At 30.8% G+C, this 14595-nt stretch overlaps 1 protein-coding gene across 2 annotated transcripts in view; it reads left to right on the top strand.

Moving 5' to 3' along the window:
- The window catches only part of LOC106459226 (phosphatidylinositol transfer protein alpha isoform-like), a 29614-nt gene extending 17480 nt beyond the window's left edge, over positions 1-12134 (top strand). Inside the window, exons 5-11 of one of the 2 annotated variants that reach the window (XM_022385665.1) lie at positions 4686-4693; positions 4989-5066; positions 6396-6476; positions 6833-6910; positions 7345-7440; positions 7881-8003; positions 8642-12134. In XM_022385665.1, the coding sequence (XP_022241373.1) occupies positions 4686-4693; positions 4989-5066; positions 6396-6476; positions 6833-6910; positions 7345-7440; positions 7881-8003; positions 8642-8686 (509 nt within the window). In that variant the 3' untranslated portion in view covers positions 8687-12134. The remainder of the gene's footprint in view (positions 1-4685; positions 4694-4988; positions 5067-6395; positions 6477-6832; positions 6911-7344; positions 7441-7880; positions 8004-8641) is intronic. The other variant, XM_013918828.2, reaches the window with a different exon arrangement.
- The last annotated feature ends 2461 nt before the right edge of the window (positions 12135-14595 follow it).

Raw genomic sequence — 14595 nt, 5'->3', positions numbered from 1 at the left:
TATGTTCATTCTAGAATGAAAGAGGCATAATATATATTTATTTCCAAATTTTTTATGGTGGTTGTAAGATCAGTCAAATCTACTGAACCTATACAGAGATTAATTACTGAAAATAACAGATAAAATATAAAGTTTTTTCTTAAGAAACATTTCATATCTATCTGGATATTATTAAGATTTCACATGTGAAATTTCAAAATTTTCTGATGCATAGAAGTAATTTTAATCTTAAAACAAATATTACTTTGTATGATATAGACAACATGTGAAAAGAAAAAAAAAGTTATAAGAAAAGCATTGTAAGGTTTACTGATAATCTGCAAGATTTTGTTAACATACGCTTACTAATTTAAAAGTTATAGCATGAAAACTATAATAAGCACAAAAAGAGTTGAAAGAGTTAATACTTTCCACAGCCTTTCCTTGTGGCTCTTGTTCTAGGGTCTTTTTTTTTGTTTATTTGTTTTTGACCATTGTCTATACACTTCTGTGTCAATTTTCATGATTTGCTGGGAGCTTCAGTCTTATTGGCAAGCTGCCTCTCTCAGACAGTCCTTATTCTGTTAGTGGAGTAGTCTCTGCACACCTATATCTATATGGGATTTACTCTTGAACATTTGCCATCCTTCTGTACTCCAGGCGTCCTCTTTTACAGTCCTCTATTCCTCTTCCTTCAGCTCTGGCTGTCATTTTTCTAAACCAGGCCTGGTTTTACTTCTTTCTCTATACCTACTGTTTTATTCATCACATCCTCTGTACCTTGGATGTACACACTACTATCCTTCTATAAGACCACATTGGTCTTGATGCAATAACTCAATAAACCCTCCCTATCTCTCTTTATTTGTACTCTCACAGTTATTGTCCCTCCACTCTCACGTGTGAAATTTTCCCAGTGTATCGCTCATTAGACTGGACTTTCCACTTCTGTGGCATTATTTTCATCATATCTTTCTTGTCCTTCAACTGTATTTGTATATTGCTATCAGTGGTGGATCTTTTGTCATTGGTCCTTGCAACATCCATTTTCTTCGAGTGGTGATTTTGTGCACTGCTTTTGTTCCTTTCTTAATTTTTTTTTATTTTTCCAGTACTAAGATATGTTTCATACCCTGTCCTTCGTTCTTTTCCTTTCCTTCACTCTTCTCTTTCCTTCTCACCCTGCTCCCTTGCCTGACTGAGACTTCGTTGGGGTTATGCTTAATTTTATGTATGCCCCATTCTTCAAGCTATTGCCTTCCTGACCTTTACCATCCTTCTTTCCTGACTTGTTCCTTCCTACTTATTTCCTGAAATTACTGTTTTCCTGATATCTATCCTCTAGATGCTTCTCACACTCTCTTACACCACACTTCTCCCCTCCCTGAATCAATCCTATCTTCCTAAAATTTGACTGTTTGAGGATAAACTGTAATTCTCTCTTTCTTCCCTTCCTTTCATCTTTGTTCTATTGCACCATTTGGATCTGGTTCAGCTCCTATGTTCTATTGGATAGTTCTGTGCCTCATCATGGACCTCTTGCTTTGAGGGTCCTCACCTTCTTCTGTTCCTATCACGGGACCACTATTTTGTATGAACCTCATACCTTATTCCTTTCCAGGATGGGCCCATCAACTCCTCCATCGACGTGTTTGTCTTGGGATGTTGATGCTTGTATTCCATTCATCGCCCTTTTCATTCTTTTCCACCTCTTCTTTGCCAGCCCTTGGATGAGTTTTTCCAGGTAGGCATATAAACTCTCTTCACACATCCATCTTTATACCTTCTGGCTGTTTTATATCCTGATGGTTTTTGGCTTCCAAAAGTTGCCATTCTTCCTCTATCTTTGAGATGAATGTGCATCATTTCCCCTTTTAGGATTTTTCTTTCATTCAGTAGGATCCCACTAGGTAGCTACTGGTTGCCTCCCAGGATATACTTACCCAAAATCTGCATCAAGTAGTATAATGGAAAGCGTACATGCAATCTGTCCTGGCTCTACAAGTGCTCCCTGTGAGATGGGTTTTTCTACAGGACCACTTGAGGTTTCCTTGTGGTATCTATCTATATATATTTATATACACACACACATTACTTTTTTTTTCTGATCCAGACCATTCCATGGACTGCATTGGAAGAAGCCAGCACCAAGGCAGTATTTCTGCCCACTTCTCTGGCTAATACTTGCTGGCTTTTAAAAAGAGGGTTTCACGGTCACCCATTGCACTGTCTTCAGTAAAAGACCTTTCTGGACTCAAGGACTGATGGGGATCCCAACACAATTTTTGATACTTTTCTCCGCACACATTCCCAACCATCCTTTCCATTTTCCAGTGTACATTTATTCATTGCTTGATCAAAGAATGAGGATTCATGAGCATGAAATATAAGGGAGAGTCATTGTGCATAGAGGTGTGTTGCACAGTAATTAATGGAGGGTTATGCTGATGAAGATGTCATCTTGCAGTAGTACAAGTTCACGTTGTTTCATGTATGAATAAGTGGGATTTTTCACAAGGCTGGAAGAATGTGTAGTAGATAACTATCCTGTGTGAAAAAGATGAGTATCTATTGGAAATACATTTTCAGATAAGAAAGTGTTAACATATTGAAGTAATATACAAAAATGATTTGTAATTTGTTAATTTTTTCTAGTTATTAACTACATTTTGATGCTGTTTTCATTATATGAACATGATCTATATTTGTTTATTCAAGAATTGTACTGTTAATTATTGAAAAGAAGTTTTTCTTTAGTATTTTTTTCATCATGTGATTTACATGCTATATATTTCCGTTGTTTAAAGCTGGTGTTTCTTCAAATACTGAACAGTAAAGTGCACCTCACATAGCTTAACCTTAAGGGTAAAACTAGTTGGAAAAAAATAAACAATCCACTCAAAAGCTGTATCTCTGGACTTTTAATTAGTTGGATACATGTTATCTGTGTCATTTATGCTGAGGATGGCGTAGTGGTTAGCATGCTTGACTATTAATCTGAGGGTCTGTGCCTCCCATTGTTACAAAGTTGTACTCCACACTCTGTGACTGTTGGTGCATTATAATAGTGATGGCCAAATATATATATATGATTAGTTTAGTCCAAGAGTTTGCTGTGGGTGCTGTTGATTATCTGCCATTCCTCTAGTCTAACCGTTCAAAGTTAGGGATGGCGAGCAAAGATAGCTTTGCATATATATCTAAAACAAGCTAACTATATGATTTAAGGGCTTAAATGTAAAATGTCTTTTCATAAAGTACAGGTTGTGATTCAGCAGTTTTCAACATCTAAATTTTCCCTGCTATTAATGCATTTGGTGGAGAACTGTAGCTACTAAAAAAATATTATAAGGAATATAACTATTGCGTTCAAAACTAGGGATGACAAGTATAGATAGGCCATGTATAGCTTTATGCACATATCCAAAACAAACTACATAATTTGATAGCTTAAAGGTAAAACATCTTTTCATAAAGTACAGGTTGTGATTCAACAGTTGTCAACACCTAAGTTTGCCCTCTCACTTGTACATTTGTTATAGAACTGTAGCTACCATGACAGCAACTATTTTAAGGAATATTATTATGTTGCCTCATTAAGCTAATAGAAAAAAACTTTATTTACAGGATTTGTAATTAATGTACATTAGTATAAATCTACCACTGTAGCTCTTTATTTTATTGATTGATTTTTAAATTTGTTTTTTCGAATACAAGTTTCAAAAAAGCTGAATTTTTTTATATTTTTTCATATCCATAATAATTAGTGTCAACTGTCCTCTATTAATTCATTTAACTAATTAATTAGCATTGTGACTGATTACCAATTAGTTTAATACTTATAATAAAATGTATTATTTATGAAGATTAAAGTTGTTGACAAATGAAAATTGACAATTAGTCCTAAAGTTTAAATATGTTTAATATGTGAAGAACGAGTTTACCCGCTAAGGGAATAAAATATTACACTATTTCCATTATTGGTGGTAGTGGACATAACGCTTTATGGGAGAGTAAAAAAAAATTTGATAAAATTATGGAAGGAAAAATAAGTGAAATAGTGACAGATGAAGACATTTAATTTTTACATTTCTTGATACCATAATTTAAAATAGTCAGTATTTCATAATGTCGCAAGAGTTCGATCAAGTTAAAATCTCAAGATCATAGTCAAAGATGGGGATTATCCAGAAAGACACAGTGTTTTGTGTACAGAGATTTATCTTGTTGATATTCATTCTATATTTTTACACTTGTTTACTTTAAATCTAAATACAGCAACTGTACATTCTGCTTAGTAGGTTTTAATTTTATTCATGTCCAACTACATAATACAACAACAGCATTGCTTAAAGGATTTATCTATTTAAAACATTTATCCTTCTCATATATATATATTATTCCACTTAATAATGCTGCATATGTGAAAAAACTTTGAGCATTGGCTTGTATGGCATAGCACATTCTTTGTATGTGGGAAGTCGTAGATTTAATCCCATCTATATCCTTTTTTTTTTGCTAAACATTGTTTCAGTAGTCAAGTAATTTTAGTATATAAATCATACTCAAAGGATGAGTTTATCCCCTAGTGTTTAAATAATGTAAGAGGTAATATGTTTTTCCAATTATTTGAACCTCCAATGTTTTTAATATTTTTTAAATTTTGCTGTTTCATGTGCTTGTTATGGATGGATATAACATTGCAGTGATAACGGTGAGTTGAAATTTTATTGTAATTTAGATAATGATATACACTAATAAATTTTAAGAACATCTTACATTACTCATTTATTCACAAATCCTATTTTTTAAAATGTTTAAAGAGTAAAATGTCTTGTTTCTAAATATATTTGCTGAACAAAATAGTTGATATCTTTGAATCTATAAGTAACACTTCAGATATGTGTGTGATATAAAATATATTTACTTTAGTTGTTTGTTTGTTTTGGTAATTTGTGTATTAGTGATGTTGAGCATGTGGTTTTAAAACTTTGCATCCATTCTGTCAGAACCCGGACTATATGAAAAACAACTTTGTTCTGTGCATAGAAACAATGCATGCACCTGACAGGGGGGAACAGGAAAATGTAAGCATTTCTATTTTGTGATTAGTTCTTCATACTCTTACAAACTAGAAAATCTAGTATATATGGATAAATGTAATAATTGCTCTTAATCAAGTCTTCAGAATGTAAATCTTAAGTATATTTCATAATTAATTTGTTTTATCCAAGTCTTGTGTGTTAAATGCTTATGTAAATCCCATTCAGAAAGTTGTGACACTAAAACATTAAATCAAAATTGGTATTTAATACAGTCTTTGAGTTATTATACAAAGAGTTTGGATGGGCTGTTGTATTGAATATTAATGACTTACTAATTATATAGATTTTAAAAAAAATTTACAAATGGCTCCTTACTATACCTAAGTAAGATACACTGTATTGTTTAATTATTATTTTTGTTAAATATATATATGTTATACTAGTTAGTATATTGAATATTGTTACTTTTTAATTTTATAATTTTTTATTATTATACTTTTTTGTGGAGATAGTTTTGTATTAATTGCTTAGAATTATGTATTTAGGACTAACACAAATCTCCTTTGCTGACTGAACCTCATGATATTATTGGGATTACAGATGAAAGTATTGTTAATGCAATAAGGGTACCCAACTGGTAAAACAATGAATTATAATCTTAAGTAGAGACACAAGAAAAGTATATTTAATACACTGATTGCAAAATTGATTTTTAGTTTCACTAAAGTTCATTGTTTACTCTGATCAAAAGTTCATATGTACCTACATATTTCAGCTTTTCTAAATGTAAGTGATGATTGTTACCAAAGTATAATTTTAAACTTCTTCAGCTCAGTACTTTCATTAGTTTTATTTAAAATGCACCAAGAAATGCTATATTATGTTCAGAAGTAACTTTGTTTTATCTCCAGTATGATTGTATTTTATTTCTATAATTACTAAGTAAAACAGGTTGGAGGTCATACTTACCTTATTATACCTTTGATTGAATGACAAAAGTGGATATCATATGAATAACCAAATGGAAGAGTTTAGTGCGAGTGATGACCCACTTTGTTTTAGTAGCAGTAAGTTAAAAGTTTCAACATTCTAGAGAGAGTGAATACCTCAGTTTAATAAAAAAAATGAGGACTTTATAAGAATTTGACAATTTAGCAAAAAAAATATTAGCATCACATAAAAAAATAGGATTATGCAAGCTTTGTACATCAGTAAGTTTTCATTCAGTATCTGTTGGTTAATGGCAAATAATGAGTAATCAAAAAAATAAACAGAAATTTGCTAAATTTAATTTTGCTCTTATCACATTCTAATATATAATTGATCAGTTTTATGCTTGCTTGTAGTTTCTAAAACATTTCTATCCTTTAGGTACATGGGCTTTCTCCAGAGAAGTTAAAACAACGAGATGTGGTATTTATTGATATAGCTAATGACAATGTCGAGACTAGAGTAAGTTACTCCAGGTTTTCGTAAATTGGTTTTTCTTACGAAAATATGAATTATCTATTTTGGATGTTAATATGTTTGTAACTATTAATCAATGACAATAAGCAGTATAAAATGTGGCCAATATAAAAATCATAATTAATTGTCTTGAACATAAAATTTACCATCCTATTACTCATTCTGAATACTACTTTCATAACTAAATTTTATATGAATACTGTTTTCATAAATCAAAATAATTTTATTACATATCAAGATCAAATTATGGCACTGCTTTATTATCTCTTATCAAAAATAAAATTAACTTTTACTTTCATGTACAGTTGTTGTTTAACTACTCTTTCTTGATTGTGTTTCAGGATTATAAAGAACTAGAAGACCCAAAGAAGATTAAATCCAAAAAAACTGGTAGAGGTCCATTAAATACTGGTTGGCAAGTTAGTATTTTAAATCCTCTAGTTTAGTGTTAGTATTTTGTGTCTTGTTTTGTTGTGTGTTATTGAACACAAATATTTCATGTTTTGTTGTGTGCAATAAATTTTCATATTTTTGGCTTGTTATGTGTTATTGAGTATAATCTGGACATTGTTTTGTGTTATGTTCTTGAGTGTGTGAATTTGTATTTTGTTTTGTGTTTGTCAAGTGTTAGTGAGTTTTAAAATCTTTCTCTTGCTATATGTTGTCATGTGCTACTGGATGTTGAAAAACTTCTGTTTTTTTTATAGTGGTAGTATCTGTGTATTTTGTTATTGATTATTACTTGTCATATTTTTATTTGTCTTGAATCTTACTACCAATATTTTGTGTTGATATCTCATTAAATTATAACTGCTATATAAAAAATGTGCAATATAATATGTTACCCTTATAGAAAACAGCTAATCCTGTTATGTGTGCATACAAATTGGTGACAGTAGAATTCAAATGGTTTGGTCTTCAGAATAGAGTGGAATCATTTATTCAGAAGGTAAGCTTTTTTTTTCTCAAACCGTCTTTCTTATTTGCTTACATTTTATTATTACTCCGTTTAAAAACCGAATGGATTGGGAAAATCTTTTCACACTTTAGAATATATATATACTATTAGTTTAGGAGTTTGACAGCTCCTTTCTTTTGTGTGGATTTCATTATTATATTACATTCACTTTACTAAATTTTTGAATGAATAAACAATTGAGAAGCTCTTTGTTCAGTAAGTGATACCTGAAGAAGGTCAGTGCCTGAAACATTGTATCCAGAACAGTATATATATTAATATATATCTGTAGTTAACTCCTTGGTGGTTTGACCTACAAGATACTTCTTATTAAATAGTGATTCAACCAGAAATGATTATGTATTATCTCTGCTTATACTACAAACCAGTGATTTTGAATTTGACTTGGATATTTCTAACTTGTTTTATAGAGCGAGAGACGGATTTTTCTCAACTTTCACCGGCAGGTTTTTTGTTGGTTAGACCAATGGTATGGCTTAACAATGGAAGACATCAGGGCACTTGAAGATAAAACTAAGAAAGAACTGGATCAGGTAAAGTCTATTGGTAGCTTAAAAGTTTTATATAAATATTCAGAGTTATATATGAAAAAATAGAAAAATGTGAAGGCGATATAAGAAAGAAATTAGACTTTTGGAGAAAAGCCACCTCAAAACTCTTTAGTTTTATTTCCTTGATGATGGTTCAAGCAAATGCTTTTTTTCTTCAAGCCAGAAACAAGCTTGTCAGTTAATGACAAACACACACGTACACATATAGTGTGTGTATGTGCTTATGCATGAATGTTATCAAACTTGTAAAGTTTGTGTATTTTGTTATTAGGTTTATATAAGGAACCAAACCCAAGTTACCCTGACAGTATGCTTATACCTAATCCATTAGTTTAACTAAATAATTATTGTTAATTGTAATACATTTAATTATTACAACTAATTACATTTGTTACTTGTTAGTTTTTTTTTTCTTTTCAGATTATTCTTGTGTTGTTCTTTTTAAGTTTTTTTTCATTGTTGATTTATTAATTTTTTTTTTGTTCAGTGCTAATATAACAATGAATTTTCCTAAGTATTTGGAAAACAAAAAAATAAATATGAAATATGAGTATGTTGCACAGCCAATTTGATAGTTAAATAAGGCAGTACAATAAGTGTAACATTTTGTTTTTTGACAGCAAATTAACCAAGGACCAGTTAGAGGAACACAAGGAGACGAATAGAACACATAAATCAGTGTAGTAGCATCAGTATTGTCACTGTTAGCAAAACTTTAGTAGATTCAATTCTTTACTGTGTAAACTGTTGTGATGATGTTTCTGAAGCTAAAAAAATCAACCTCTTCTAATCCACTTCCAGTGTTGATAGATCAGTTACACCAATTATGTTTTATTCTCTTTTGTTGATTGATATTATTTTGTTTGGTCAGTTGTACAAAAGTTCTAGTAACATTCCTTGAGGCTTGTGAAATAAGACATACTGTTATAATGAAATTTATGTGTATAACGTACAATGATGTAATTAGTCAAAAATAATGTGACTAATTTTAGGGAGAATTTACTTTGTAGATTGTGCTTTCGCATGTGCTACTTTGTTAGGATAAATTGTTTCCTTAGTAAATCTTCTTCAACTTTCAACTTCCGTGATGATGTAAATGCTAGTTTTTGCAGCAGCTTTGGGGAGTCAGTGCTCTGTTGTTTTCATTATTAATTGAGTTAGTTTCATTGTTTTTAATAAAAGCCAGAACATTGCTAAATAAATTACTTATAGATGTGATTTTTGGCTTGTGACAGTATTTAGTTTATATTTAAACTGTATTTCTACAGAAGTGTTTCTGTGAATAGAAGCATTAATCAGTCATGAGGTTTGTTTTATGTAAAATGTTATCTTGACTTCAATTTAGAAGTTTCTGCCACAGTGTGTACAATAACGTTTTCACTACAGTCTTTGTAACATGGTATTGCCATACATATTAAAATCATATTGTTGACTACTATATTAGTTGAAAAAAAAAGATATTTAGATCTTTCATGTAAAACAAATAAAAAATATTTAGAGCATAATTTGGCACTGGTAATTAATATTTTAAGAAAAAGACAATCTTCCTGTGTGGAAAACTCTTTAAGGACTACTGCTATATGGGGAAGTTTTTAAACATGTTGGTGTTTTAAACCTCGTAAAGGCTTGAGAACACAGGAATATTGTCCAAAAACTGCAGCAACACTTTCAGACACATTGTATATTTTTTTAATTTTATCCTGTCTCTTATGGTAAGTGTCTTAGTCCTTCTGTACTGAAATATGTTATAGCTTACTGTGGGTGGAAAGCATGTGGCAGTGACTTCATTCAGTGAAGAGCATGTTGGTAAAGGTGTGAACACTAACGCATTAGCTCAGCAATAAGATATGGTTAGCCAAATTATAAAATTACTGAAGATTAGACTCTAGAAATAAAAATTGAGTTTGCTGGAGATGGCCCTTTTCTTCCATTTACAATTGAAATTCTTAATTAATCAAGTATTTACACTTCAGAAACTTTTCAAATGGAGTTAATACTTTATAAGCTTGTTCTAGTTGTTCTCTCTTTTTATCAAAAACAACTAGTGAAGTACATATTTTGTAAGATTTTCTTCTTTCTGAATTTTAATCACAAAATTCGAAAATTAGGCCACACCAAAAAATATTGATCTATGAATCTTTTGACAAAAATGCTGAGACAGCAAGAAAAATGTTTTTTCTTTTGTTAAATTTCTGAACAAAATTTTCTTCATTGAAATATAAATAAGTTTATGCTTTATAGTATAAAAAAAAACATTGTTTCTTTCATGAAGTTCAACAGAGGCAGTAGGCCTTGGTATTTTGGTCTTGTCACACCAAATTTCACATATTTTAAACCAACTTTGGCACACGCATTAACTCGGAAAGGTAAATTTACACTTGTGAAATTTCCAAATATTCGATCAGATATGGAACATAGCACCTCAACTTTCAAAGACGATTGTTTGTCCCCAAACAATTCTCCAAATGAATCACACATCTGGACACAATAAAAGAGTGTTTGGTTTTATTATCTTACCCCTTTCCCCACAAAAATATTATGACAGTTATCCCACTAATTTACAATTTAAAGAGGACGTCATCTGTTTGCTTTGCTAAACCAGAAAAGCAAAAAACATTATAAAATGTTGACCAGAATTAGGTCTGGACAATGTTGATTTTCAGATTTACAAGCAAAATAAATAGTTTGTCAAAAATTTGAGTAGCAATATTCATGATCAAGATTTGTTTTTATGGTGGTTTTAGGAATGTGAAATGACAGTCTTTTTGTAACATACTAAAAATAAATTAGTCCAAGCTAGGTTTTGCATTGTTACAGTATGATAATATAATTAAACATTAGTCTTAAAATAGAAATGAGTAACATAGTGAAATGATAACATTGTTTAATTCCAAAAAAAAAAGAGATGTAAAATTGAAACAAGCTTTATCAATGATCTCATTAAGCTATGTTTTTTTTTGTGTGAGATTGTACCATGCATAAATGAATTATATCCAGTATGTGTTTTATGACCATTTTTTGATAATTACTTTTAATCAGTTTAAAATAAAAGTCAGCAATTAAAAAATAATTACTTGTATGTTGTTGAATTTAAAAAGGTGAAAATTTTTATCAATGATCTAATTAAGGTAAGGAATTTTTCCATACATAGACAAAGTTATATGCAGTTTCTGTTTGATAACGTAATAGGTGGATGATAATTTATTAGTTTGTGATATTAAGTTAGAATTTTCTGTAGGCTTCAGTTTTACAAAATTAAAATTGGTTATTGCTTTCCAGTTATTAATATTGAAATTTTTAAAATTAGGTGACCATGGTATGTATAGGATGCCAGGCTTTGTATTACGTATGATAGATTAGTGATTCCACATCTGTTCTTTTTATCTATAAACAAATTTAAAGGTGGGTTTCCTACTCAAAAATTTAATTTAATCTATTTTATGATTGAGTTGGAGATAACCTGAATCATCATGAAACATGACTTTTAAAAATAAATTTTTCAGTTTTGATTTGATAAGAAAATTGATTCTAGCTGAGTCCACATTACAGTTAAGTTTTAATCTATCTTGTGACTGAGTTGGAGATAATAACCTGAATCATCATGAAACATGACTTTTAAAAATAAATTGTTCAGTTTTGATTTGATAAGAAAATTGCTTCTAGCTAAGTCCACATTACAGGTTTTGGTGTCAAAAGGTAATTCTGTTGTTGATTCCTTTATATTAAAAAGGTTGTTTAGGAAAGATATGCTGATTTTATTGTGTTATTACTATTAGTGACATCTCAACTTGATTTTGATTAAGAAGCTTTTTGGACAAGTAAACTAAAAGAGGTTATACAAGATTCAATTTAATACTTGGTAAATAGCTGTGAAAAGGAAGAGGAGGATTATGTAGTGGAAATTTCAAAATGAATGTATTCTGATTAAAAAGAGTTCACATAATAAATGAAATAGTCATGAAATTAATGTTAAAAAAGATTTTGAAACCTTTCTCAGTAAGAATTGTTGTTACTGTATATTTTATTATTTGAAGTCTTTCAGTTGTTTACAGTTTGTAACTGGAATGAAACTAAGAATGATAAAAGTACAATCATATGATAATTCTCATTTCATCTTTGGGTTGAAAGTCATATGTCTGTCTGTGTTACATTCTTGCTCTTCAGGTGACTAACTTCATGCCTGGAATTTGGTCAATCAATTCCAGTATTTTGTACCAAAATTATTATTTCTCCATAAAAATAGAAATACTGTGACAAGCTAACTAGAAAGAGATATGCTATTTAATCTTTTAATTTCTGAGAGATCCGATATTCTGGCTTAGTCAGTTACTTGAAACACTAAACTCTGAGATTGTGGTTCAGTTTATAACTTTAAAGACACTAAGAATCAGTTCTCTGGTTCAATTACTAACATATGTCACTAAAATTTTATACCCTGGTCTAATCATGTACTTTTCATAAAAAAATCAGATACTGTGTTCTAGATGTTTTCAAATTGTGGGCTGGCCTAAAGAGGAAAAGAAATTACTTAACTGTAAGCACAACTAGACAGCTGAGGAGTTGAAAGGATTTAACAAATCTCTTCAAAGTTTTTTTGTAAATATCAGTATATTCCTATTCTTAATCCTTTCCCTGTTTGTTTATGTTACAGAGAAAGCGTTTTCTTTTTTTTACTTGGTCATTTTCATACAATAGTACACAATGGTCATTTGGAATGGCTGTACCTAAATTTGAACAGAAAGGCAGCTAGTTAACAACAACAAAAAAAAAACTGCCAACTCTTTCGTTTTTGACAAAAATAGCTCACCCATGGATGATCCCACAATACAAAGTGTATTGTTGCAATAAAGTGGACACGAACTTGAATCTTTGGATTCAAAATGCACAAACGTCAACCAGTTGGCACACCTGACCCTCTGTAGTATTCTCCATTTTCGATGACGAGGAACCCACTTTGAGACTAATAATGGTTGGAGACGGCTTGAATGGGTAATGAAGAAAAACTTTGATATAAGTTTAACATAACCTTGTCGAATCGTTGTACATTTGCGGTTATGTTAAACTTATATTAAAGTTTTTCTTCATTACCCATTCAAGCCGTCTCCAACCATTATTGTTATCCTTATTATAACATATATTTTATTATTTATCTATAATGAATGGTCATTTTGTTAGGACTTCCTCATAGATATGTGTAGAATATTTTTATTCTGCATGTGGCAAATAAACTGATCAGGTAATTTAATAATTAATTTTTCCAGAGCCCCCCCCCCCCCCCGTTGGCACAGCGGTATGTCTGCGGACTTAAAACGCTAGAAACTGGCTTTTGATATCCGTGGTGGGCAGAGCACAGATAGCCCACTGTTTTGCTTTGCGCATAACTTCAAGCAAACACCATATTTGTTATTTTTCTTTAATTGGACACTCAATGTTTCACTTTTCAGCTTCTTCAGATACGTTCCACTAATATATAAACCGTAACTGACAGTACAAAGCTTCAAATGGTTTAAATAACAAGTAGTAAAAAAATTTCAAAAATTAATTATGATGTCGGGATGACAATTCCAAAAGTACAGAAACAAGATAGAGATGAATACACAAAACCATATAAAATCACTACATAAGTAGCCAAATGTTTTCAAGAATAATATTTATCTACAACTAAATGTTGAATTCCTGTCAGTTGCATGAATTCAGGTTTGAATAAAAGCATTTAAACTGAATAGTACTGTGGCTGGTAATCATAAGCTTGTAAGATTGATTCACTACTTACTGGCTACTTATGTTATGATTTTTGTATGGTTTTGTGTATTCATCCCTACCTTGTTTCTGTACGTTTTGACACGGCCCGGTATGGCCATGTGGTTAGGGCGCTCGACTTACAGTCACATTATTCTTTATTTCCTTATTTACTTTTGTGAAATTGTTTGGTAGATATCGCTTTTGTGAATGAAAAGTCAAAAACGGCTGTTATATAAGAAATTGTGTTACCATCTAGCGACCAGAAATGAAACTGTTATTTATGAAACATGGAATTAATATAGGCTTATAAACTGAATTCACTGCTAAGTAGTAGTTTTCCTTTTTATTATTTTCCCATACAAATACGTGGCTGTAAGAAGAACAGAATAATATTACTGTTATACAAGATGTGAAACACTGAGTAATGGCAATTAGATGCTCAAATAAGGTTATAACCCACCAGTTACTTGTAAGCATCATAGAGTAATAGATTGAATGTGGCAGCCATTTTTTTCTCTGCCCATCCCTACATACTAAGCTTGACATATCAAGTAGAAAAGCTTATTGTTGAATTATTTGTACTGTTGAAATAATTAACTGTTACCTGTAATTAACAAAAGTTATATTCAAGTTACAGGTTGAAATAACAAAAAATAACTTGAAAAAATAAAGTAATTAAAATTATAGACGCTATCCTTTGTCCTTATTCACCTGTGGTCATAGTTAGTTGTTCAGTGAGAAGAGAGCTTCTTAAAATTTTCTATCAGTGTAGTTGATGGCTTTGGTGAGAATTTGTACAGACAATGGTGGTTTCATATCAGGTGCTACTGGT

Source organism: Limulus polyphemus, unplaced genomic scaffold (assembly GCF_000517525.1).
Source record: "Limulus polyphemus unplaced genomic scaffold, Limulus_polyphemus-2.1.2 Scaffold578, whole genome shotgun sequence".
Taxonomy (NCBI): Eukaryota; Metazoa; Arthropoda; class Merostomata; order Xiphosura; family Limulidae; genus Limulus; species Limulus polyphemus.
This window is presented reverse-complemented; position numbering and strand designations above follow the sequence as displayed.